The following is a 10,445-nucleotide window of genomic DNA, read 5'->3' on the forward strand; positions in this document are numbered from 1 at the left end:
CTTTTCTGTTGATGTTAGTGTAGAGTCTCACAAGTAAACGAGGACCCTTGACGTGGCTTGTGAGCTTGTATATTTTGGCCAAAATAATAATCAATAGCTCGTGTTTATGGGTACTTATTAATAACATGTAGTGCGGTTTTGAACACTGTGGGAGCGGAGGGTGCCAGTGCCAGTGTGGTTCACCTATGAGGTGCAGAGCAGCCCACTGGATTGAAATATGGCATCATTAAAAGGCTGTAAGTCTACCTAGTGTACTACACGTACCATGTGGTCTGACGCCCTGTATATGCCTTTTTTGTGCAAGAATAGTACTAAGCAGCCCCCCCTCAATATAAAGAAGGTGGGTGAGTGGTTGTTTATCAATACATCAGTCCTGGATATTTATGTACTGTAGGCTAGCTACACCCACCCCACCCTTCAGCCATTGATTGACTGCTGTCTACTTATTACTGCACATAGAGAGAGCTGCCAATCGTTGGCTGGAGTGGGTGTGGCTAGCCTGCAGCTCATGAATATGCAGGACTAGTTGTCTATCTGGCTACTGCTGATTAAAATGCATGTTTCTCCAAAACTACTGCACAGATCCATCACAGCACACATATCAATGCAAGCATTGTGGCTGACACTGCTTTATGGTATTTTCAGTGACGGCTGCAAAAAGATGGTGAGAGTGTATTTAAGCATTACAGTATAACCCCAAGTCATATATACCCCCCTATCTGGACAGATTGATATCCCTGAAGCTTAAGCGATTGTGAATCAATTTTACCTGCTTTGGTGCAAGTGAAAGTAACAGCAGGTCACTGGAGGGTAACGGCAAGACAACCCAAAAGGAAATGGTTTTGCAGGTGGTGGCAACAGACATTATATTTTCTCCTTGTCCTCTGATTTTTCTGTTCTGTTAGTGTCCGTGTCATGAGTTGGTACCTGCAGGTTGCACAGGTAGTCCTGCTCCTCTACTGTAGCATATCCATACTTGTCGTCGTAAGGTGTGCTTTATCTCCCGGAACAGTCTCAAGAGCATTTAGCAGATACCGAGACATGGGCCATAGCGCATGGAGAGATGGGCAAGGCTTTAGAAGTGCATCAACTCCACATCAGGATGGCATCTGCTGCTTTGTACGAAGAGGAGCACTGTCAGAACACTTCAAAATGACCTCCAACGGGCTACTTGTCTGAATGTTTCTGACCAAACTGTCAGAAAAAAAAACATGAGGTTGGTCACCAGAGAACGCCAGAATTGGCACGTCCGCCACTGGCACCTGTTCTATTTAACCCCTTAATGCTACACAATGTCTGGTTACATCCTGCAGCTTCGGGGTATGTATGAAGGGAGATCGCGCAGCATACAAAGCGGGCGCCAGATGTTTTTTTACTACGCCACTAGCCGCGCCACTCATTGGATCTGTTAACCCTTTAAATGCCGCAGTCAATTCTGACAGCGGCATTTAAATGCCCCGACTGATGTTCGGGGGTCCCCTACGTCTCCCCATGATGAGATCGCGTGTTGCCGTGTGGGTGTCATGGCAGCCGTGGGCCTTCTGAAAGGCCCCAGGGCTGTCATTGCAGAGTGCCAATCAAGCAGAACCTATGGCATGGTTTGATAGACTGCCTGTCAGACTGCGGTATAATGTAATGCTTTAGCATTACATCATACTGCAGGAGCGATCAAAGTATCGCAAGTACTTGTCCCCTCTGGGGAGTAAAATAAAAAGGAAACATAAGTTTAACTAATTAAAAAAAATGTAATAGTAATAAAAGTTTAAATAAAGCAAAACTACATATTTTGGTGCATCTGTAAAAGTCTGATCTATCAAAGTAATGCATTATTTACACTGCACAGTGAAGGTCGTCAGAAAAAAAAAAAAAAGCCAGAATTGTGCTTTTTTTTTTTTCTTTTTTTGGTCACCCCGTCTCTATCAAAGCTATCAAAAAGTTGTATATATTCAAAAATGTTACTAACAGCAACTGCAGGACATCCCACACAAAATGAGCCCTTGCACAGCTATGTGACAGAAAAATACCATCAGAAGATGGCAACAGAAAATAATTTTTAAAAATTATTAAATACCTTTGGGGGAAAAAAAAGTAATACAGCAAAAAAAAAGAAAACATAAGTTTGGTTACGTAGTAATGACACGTAGAATAAAGTTATCATGTCATATTTCTTGCAGTGTGTCTGCACTCATGGCAGAATTTCAGGGTTTTCTTTCCATTTCACTCCACTTAGTATTTTTAAAAAGTATTTAAAATTTTTCCAGTACATTATATGGCACATTATATTGTACAATTAAAAAATACAACTCATCCCGCAAAAAACAAGCCCTCAGACAGCGCCAGCGATGGTTAAATAAAAGAGTTATGCTTTTTTAAAAGGGGGGAGGAAAAACCAAAAATGTAAACAAGTAAAAGTTCGGCGTCCTTAAAGGGGTTGTCCCGCGGCGAAATCCAATTTTTTTTTTTTAACTTACCCCCGCATTCTGCCCCGTTAAAATCAATTCCGTTAGTTATTAAAAAAAAAATAAAAATCACTTACCTGCATCCCCGTTCGCGAAGCATCTTCTTTTCTTCTTTTAAAGATGGCCACCGGTCCTTTCCCAATGATACACCGCGGTTTTCTCCCATGGTGCACCGCCGGTCTTCTCCCATGGTGCACCATGGATTGTCTTCTCCTTCCTTGCGTTCCACTGCCGATACAGCCACCTAATTAGCTGATCTGCACCACGTGACGGGGCGGAGCTACGATGACGACGCGCAGACCAGCTCTCCGGCGCGAGCACACAGCAGAAGACCGGACTGCGCAAGCGCATCTAAAGAAGCCAGAAGACACAGAAATTAGACGGAGCCATGGAGACGGGGACGCCAGCAACGGAGCAGGTAAGTGAATAACTTCTGTATGGCTCATATTTAATGCACAATGTATATTACAAAGTGCATTAATATGGCCATACAGAAGTGTATAACCCCACTTGCTGCCGCGGGACAACCCCTTTAAGGATTTAATAGACAAGCAGTTGCACACTTAGAAGAAGTGACATGACAAGTAAGACTCAGAAGTTGATCGCGATCTAATGTGTGATTTAAGTGTTCCCTTAGTCATTTTTTGAGCAATGTATTTACATTTTAGGGGTGCATTTAGACTTTGTGGAAACGTTTACCTTTAAAGTGTTTTCACAGAGGAAAGGTTATTGCCAGGGGCCGGCCATTGTGTTGCTTGCAGCATGTGGGCATCCCAAGCACGGCATCAGAAAGCAATTGTGTGACGCTTGCACTTAGCAGCAATATATTTTAACAGAAACTGTTTTTATGTATCTGTTCTATCTGAACAGGGGCCAACCCAAAGTTATCTTGACGGATATCCTAAGGTCTGGTTCAGGAAGACTGTCTGCACAATATAATATAACTGGTTCAAATTCTTGTATTGATTCAACGTGTCCCATAGCTTCCATTTTATCACCTACCTCTAACGACACATCAGCATACCACGTTTTACAAGGTTCTTCAGAACAGCCATGCTTGTCCAGGTACGGTATACAGGTGACCTAGTGTGAATATTGTTGTCCTAGAAAACTTTACTTCTGCACTGTGGAGTTAAAAACTTGTCACATTACAAATAATTTACATTGGGTAGTCTTGTTACATATACATATATCTGAGAAGTTAGGGGTGCCTCAATATACAATAACTTCCTGTCTTACAAGATCCCATACCAATATGACTGCATTAAATTGCCAGAAACATTCAAATGTGCTTTTTAGAGTGATTTACCAAGGTTTTCATGTAGACTCTGCCGAAATATGAACACAAAATGATAACCTATAGTGAAAGTGAAAGAAGCAGGATCTACACAACAGTCAAAGCACTAGCACCCCCTCAAAACCTACTTGGTACAGGATTCGCACAACCGTGATGCCTTTATGGGTAATAGGCTGCACTGGATGGACATATGTTGTTTTTGGGCCTACCATACTATGTTAATAAAAAAAATGACTAAAGTCCCAAACCACTATTTAACCACCTAGTGACCACCCATAATTGTTATCACACCCTGGGTGTCTGGGCTTTATTCTACAGAGTTGTGAAAACACATCAGCCCTGTAGAATAAAGCTGCGGGGTTGGGGAGTGTGACAGCTCTCTGCTATCACCCACTGGAGGTAGCAGTCACGGTGTGCGGTCCACAATCGCACGTTTGCCGTAATTTAACGGATAGCTGTGATCACTTGAAAGTGTATTAGAAACTTTAAAAAATAAGTTTCATCTCCCCTTACCTAAGGCATGTGGAGATGTCCTCCGATGACATCTTCCACGGACCATCCCCTGGCTTCTGCGCATGCACCCGCTGGCAAAATGGCAAACTGATGTGCAAATGTCGGTTGGGCCTGGGAAATTGAACATCTACTTGCTCCTGATCTCCAAAGAGCCTGAAGCAGTGAGCGGGAGCAATGGATAACAGTGATCATGTAAAAGTTAAAAAAAAAAAAACGTTTAAAAAGTTAAAGTTTCATCTCCCCTCACTGAACCGATTGGTGAGGGGAGATGAAACTTCTTACCTCAGGCCTCCGGTGATGTTCCCCTGACACGAGACTGTTTGAGACCGCCGCATCTCAGCAAGCGTACGAAGCCTCACAGAGCACCACTTTTTACACCCCATCCCTGCCACGGAGGTTGAGGAATATAGCCCCCCATCCCCACCCCAAAACGTGTCAGCATAGGAGCAGGAGGAATACCCGGTTTTATTGCCCCATGTGTCCATCCCAATCATGCCTATGTATTTACTCCTGTTTTGAGGCGTTCAACACAGTTTGACATTTTTAATTTTATCTTCGATTTAGGGAATGCCAAACGGAAAGGAGGGGGGAATTCTTTTTAGAGAGTCAGACTTTTTTTTCTGTACAAGTGTGTAATGGGGCCTGGAATTTATTCAGTTGAACCCTGAAAGCTAAAGGGTGTTTCCTCCATTACAGACCTAACCATGTGTCCTGTAAGCAGATTGGAGCTACAATAAGAGTATTGCTGAACACAAAAGAACCAGTGCTATAAAATTTGGGGTGCATCTCCCCGGTTTTCCCTGCTTGAAACAAAGAAAATTGTCAGGAAAGTGACTTTTTTTGAAAAACTAAATTTTTTTAAAATTTATTATGCTTTATAATAATTTTAGCAAAAAAATGTGGGGTCAGAATGCTCCGTACACCCCTAGATAAGTGGGCTAAGGGGTCTGGATTCCAAAATAGGGTTACATGTGGGGGATTTCTATCGCAGCTCGATGGCTCTACAAACGTGTTCCCTCCGATATACAGACCTAGCCATGTGTCCAGTAAGCAGATTGGGGCTGCAATGGGTATGTTTCTAAAGACAGGACAAACGGGTATCCATTTTGGGGGGCAAGTCTTCATTCCTATGTGTGCTGTACAAAAAAAACTGTTTTTAAAATGACACAATTGCCCAAAAATTTAAAATCGTAATTTTTTTCCCTTCTGCTTTGCTTAGATTCATTCAAATACTGAGGGGGCAAAATACGCCCCACACACGTAGATAAATTCGTTAAGGGGTCTAGTTTTCAAAATGGGCTAATTTTGTGGTTATTCTCTATCATTTTGGCAACTCAAGGGCTCTACATGTGTGCTATGGGGCCTGAAACACCTTCAAGCAAAATTTCTATTCTGAAAGCCACCAGCTGCTCCTTTTTTGTTTCGGGCCTTGTGCATACTAACCTAAGATTAGGGTTAACCTAACAAAGGACGAACAGGGGTAACCATTTTGAGTTGCAAATCCTCATTTTCACGTGCACTATAGGAAAAAAAACTGTTTTTAAAATGACATAATTGCAAATATATGATTTTCTTTTCTTTTTTTTCCCCTCTAAATTAGATTAACTCCTGAAAAAAACGGTGGTGGTGAAAATACTCATGACCCCCCTCAGTGAATATATTAAGGAGTGTATTTTTTTTTATAATGGGGTCATTTGTAGGGGTATCTATCATTCTGACACCTATGAGCCTTCACAATCTTGCCTTGGTGCAGGAAAACAAAATGTTCTAATAAGTTATGTTAAATATGTACATCTCCTAAATGGTTAAAAAAAAAAACTAAAGTTTTTCAAATGTGCTTCCAGAATAAAGTAAACAGATGGAAATATTTAACATATTGCAGGTACAAATTTGAAAAAAATGACAATTTTTTTTTTCCAGAAGTTCAAAATGTTACCAATTTTGCCACGTTTAACACAGTATACACGAAGATAGATCAATAGAATTTACCGTCTAAATGAAGCACAATATGTGCTGAAAAAACTATTGCAGAATTACTTGGATATGCAAAAGCTTTTACGGCGTTATGCTATGTTAAAGTGATGCATGTCAAATTTCCAAAATTTGGCCTGGTCCTTAAGGCGCAAAGAGGTTTGAACACCTTATTGGTTAGCATCGGGTTTATAGTGGTTCCGCTTCTTTCAAGCACTTTCTTAAGCACTAATGCCCATGGTCGGATTTCCGTTGTTTCACCACAGCTATTAGGTTCTAAGTACATGCTGCGGAATTCCACAGTGTGAAATTAGCCGCGGCATGTCCTATTTGCAGCGGGAATACTCACGGATGGCTTCCATTGTAGTCAATGGAAGCCGCCCGTCACTTTATACTTCTGCTGTAGCACAGCGAAAGTATAGCGTGAATACGCGCCCCCCGGCCACGTGACGCCGCCGGCGCGTCATGCTCTGTACTGCGCATGGGCGCCGGCAGTGTCATGCGGGAGCTACACAGTGGATCCGGAGGTGAGTATGGAGTCTTTAAGGGGGCGCCGTGACTGACTCAGCTGCGGTATTCCGCTTGCGGAGCCAGTCATGGCCCTGGGCATAAGCCCTAAGTTCTATGTGCTATTTCTTTCCTCCCTCCTAGTGCTGTATGAAGCTGCTTGTGTTACATTTCACAGCACAATGCTGTCTGCTGACTTGTTTGGAAGCAGTTCTGTTAGTCACACTGCTGTATTTGTAATCTGTTGTATACACTAAAACAAGACTTGTACTGCTGTAAAAGCTAGTAACCGATGTGTGATTTTATTGGATTGACCTCTAAGTTAAAGTGGACCTTTGAGTGCTGTGTGAATTCTAAGCAACAGGTATACTATGGCAGAAAACATTTTTCTGAACCCATCTTTGTAAGACAGATGCATGTGCCATTTTTGTACAGAATCTCTCTCTTTATGTAAAGAAGAGTTACAATAGTAGAGCCCTGTGGAAAGGAAAATCAAATCCCCTGATCACTTACCAGCCACATTTAGCAACAAACTGAATCACTATTTGATTTTCATAAAAGTGTTTTCAAAGTTATTTTTATATAGTTTTAAGCCCCCCCCCCCCTTGCCCCAAACTATATAAAATCATAAAATCAATAAACCCAATGTGGTACTGGAACACAGCATCTGACAAGTCACCAGGAAGAAGATTAGGTGACATCCCATAAACGTGGCTTCTATTGGAGAAGCCCCAAGGCATGTTTACAGGATGTCGCTGATTTACATCCCTGTCTAGTATCCTACTGGATGCAGCAGTCACTTTGGGAAAGAACCTATATGACTACCTGACGCCGAAGTAAACAGAAAACCCGAGCATCAGCAGCTAGAGGTGAGTATGTACGTTGTTTGTCTCCCCACTGCCACCACTAATTGTAACTTGGGAGCACACATCCCATTATGTGGCTTTTATCCTGCGTTTATCACAGGTTTTCCCTTCTGCAAACTTTGTCTATAATGTTCTGTTGTTTCTAAGCTGGTGGAAGGAGACTGACTTCTTTACACTATACATGGAGAAAACAGCAGATCCTTCTCCCTGTCTGTAACCCTCACTGAGAAATAACATCACTAGGGAAGTACTGAGCAATGTAGCTATAACACAGCAAGTCACTTACTGATAATGCAGGCATGTCTGTGAGTCTGTCATTCCACTAACTCACTTCCTCCCCCCCCCCCCTACCTTCTTCCTCCATACACATCCATGGGCAGCAGGAGTTATCACCCTCCCCCACTTCCTGTTTTTAATTTTGTAATCTGTGTTAAGGCCCATTTAGACGCAACGATTATCGCTCAAAATTTGCTCAAAAGCTGTCTTTTGAGCAATAATGAAGTTCCCCTGCGCCGGCACCCGAACCTTCAGTCTTGAGCGGGCAGGTACTCTCTAAAGGCAATGCTCGCTCGAGCAATTGCCTTTACCGAGTATACTCGCTCATCTCTACTACCGACCCATTCTAGAAATCCAGGGCCATTTTTCCTGATAATAGATTCACTTTACAGGAAAGCAGTGAAAAAGTAGCATGTAGCTTCGTTATATCTATTTGCTGTTGGGAGTTCTTTATTATAGCAGCTTGGGGCCGATATCTCCATGATCCTTTTCTACATCAGCAGGAGCACTGCATGTGTATCGGTCTCCACCTGGTATTTCCATATAGTGGTGTCAGTTGGCAAGTGCACAGTCATGGTACAATCAACCGCCAACCAGGGTAGGCAAGACCTGAAAGATGGCAGTAGTAGACTACAATGAAGCCTTTCCATGAACCCAGGGGCTCCTGCTCTGACAGGGGTAAAGGTTAAGGTGTGGGGATCAGGCCTTACAGGTCTTGATTCACATGGAGGGAGCTTGATCAGTGTATATAAGCCAGACATAACTGTCTTTGAATTAATGGTGTTTGCAGTTATGAGTATCTCTTGGTGAACATTTTAGATTGTGTCTCTAAAGGTGCCACAGAGTAGGACTGATTTACTAAGATTTGCCACTAATTGCCTATGAAGAAACATGGCAGTGAATGACTGTATACAACCTGGCGTGGTTCAGTTGTGTGCAGTGTATTCCACAATAGGGGCACACAACCATAAGCCTGTTCCCCGGTCTCCCATACTACTCAGCACTACATAAATTAAGTCATAAATTAAATGGAAATTCTGGCGTTCGATCGTCATTTGCAGCCAGCATTGAAAATTAACTCCTCCCTTATATGACCCATGTGAAGGTTTATCTATTTTTATTCACTCTATATGACTAAATTTCTGCTTTACATTATATTTTTCAGTACAGAACACATTTTAGGCCATCACAAGGAGGTAGAAAAGGAAACTAAAGCTTCTGAAAGAAGAACGTCAGGAGAGCCCAAAGGTTTGTCACTAGTTTGTTTTTTTCCCTTTTACACGGACTGTAGAAAAAAAAATTGCACTATTTCCTATTCTGGTCCAGCTACTTGTGCTATACATTCAAGTCAATGGATGTACCACCACCTCCACCTCTTCTCACCCGAAAAACGGAAGACATACATATGCATTTGGGTTTTTTCAAGATTTTTGCTAATGGTCATCGTTAATTAGTGCTCCTTCAGTTTTTTTCTTTTTTTTTTTTTTTTTTGAGCACAAGAAAAAGCGGATGACGCACGGACATAAAAACAGGCACACGCATACAGTTTTTACACATACAAATACACATTAAAATCTGTTCATTTTTCATGCACTGAAATATGACAAGTCATGTGAATAAGACCTAATTCTCTTTTAATGTAATCTCACCAATGCAATGAAAAAAGGCCCCCTGTCCATGGGCGGGATTTCTCTGGCGGTAAATCACTGGCAAATCACGCTGTCTGAAGCTTTTCATAGTGTTGCTATGGGGTCATTCCGTGTCAGTTCAACCAACGCTCCCGGTCGACCATCTCAGATTTCAATGAAACTTTGCACAAAGATAGACCCTGACCCTAAACTAAGATAGCCAGAATATTAGGCTTCAAAGTGCTTTGGTTCACGAGCTACAGGTCTTAATCTAGAGGGTTGTCATGTGATTGCAGCGCGCAACCTGAAAAACGTGGCGATTTCAATCCATTGCCAAGCCAGTTCCAATGACTCTAGAGCAATGAAACTTCACACACTAGGAGAACTTTTGGTGCTGAATCCAGCTAAGCTACTCAGACTGCCACTCTTATCATCATTCTGCCACCATTGCATGTCAAAGTAGCTGGAAAATTCTATCGCGCAAAATAAAACTCATATTTTAAGCAGTAATAACTCATAATCAATGCAATCCAACTCAGCTCTGAATTTATCAATGTGTACTCCATAGAAATGTTTCTCATTATTCACATTATGGACCCAAAAGGATGCATAGCTCTTAAGATACAATCAGTCAAAAATGGCAAAAAACACTTTTTTGCTAATTTTTCCCTTTTTCAAAGGCGAAAATCGGAATGTACTCCATTTTTATTTTTTTTCATTTTTGTTCTATTTGGAAGAGAATTTTTTGCTCTACAAGATTCGATGTTTTTCATTTTGTTCCCAGACCTTCTAGATGGGAAAATATCAATGTCTGTGAAGGTGCTATGCACTCGCGGAGGTCAAATAATAAAATAAGTGTAAGTTTTGCATGGATGTATAATTAGTTTAGAAATCACGAGAAGGTAAATTATTTTTGGAATGAGACAAC

At 41.8% G+C, this 10,445-nt stretch overlaps 1 protein-coding gene across 3 annotated transcripts in view; it reads left to right on the top strand.

The window, feature by feature from the left end:
- The window catches only part of SENP7 (SUMO specific peptidase 7), a 63,274-nt gene that overhangs the window by 15,627 nt on the left and 37,202 nt on the right, over nucleotides 1-10,445 (top strand). For 2 of the 3 annotated variants that reach the window (XM_066578185.1, XM_066578195.1), the window contains exons 5-6: nucleotides 3,330-3,524; nucleotides 9,055-9,137. In XM_066578185.1, coding sequence (XP_066434282.1) covers nucleotides 3,330-3,524; nucleotides 9,055-9,137 — 278 coding nt within the window. The remainder of the gene's footprint in view (nucleotides 1-3,329; nucleotides 3,525-9,054; nucleotides 9,138-10,445) is intronic. The other variant, XM_066578204.1, reaches the window with a different exon arrangement.

This window comes from Eleutherodactylus coqui, chromosome 1 (genome assembly GCF_035609145.1).
Source record: "Eleutherodactylus coqui strain aEleCoq1 chromosome 1, aEleCoq1.hap1, whole genome shotgun sequence".
NCBI classification, from domain to species: domain Eukaryota; kingdom Metazoa; phylum Chordata; class Amphibia; order Anura; family Eleutherodactylidae; genus Eleutherodactylus; species Eleutherodactylus coqui.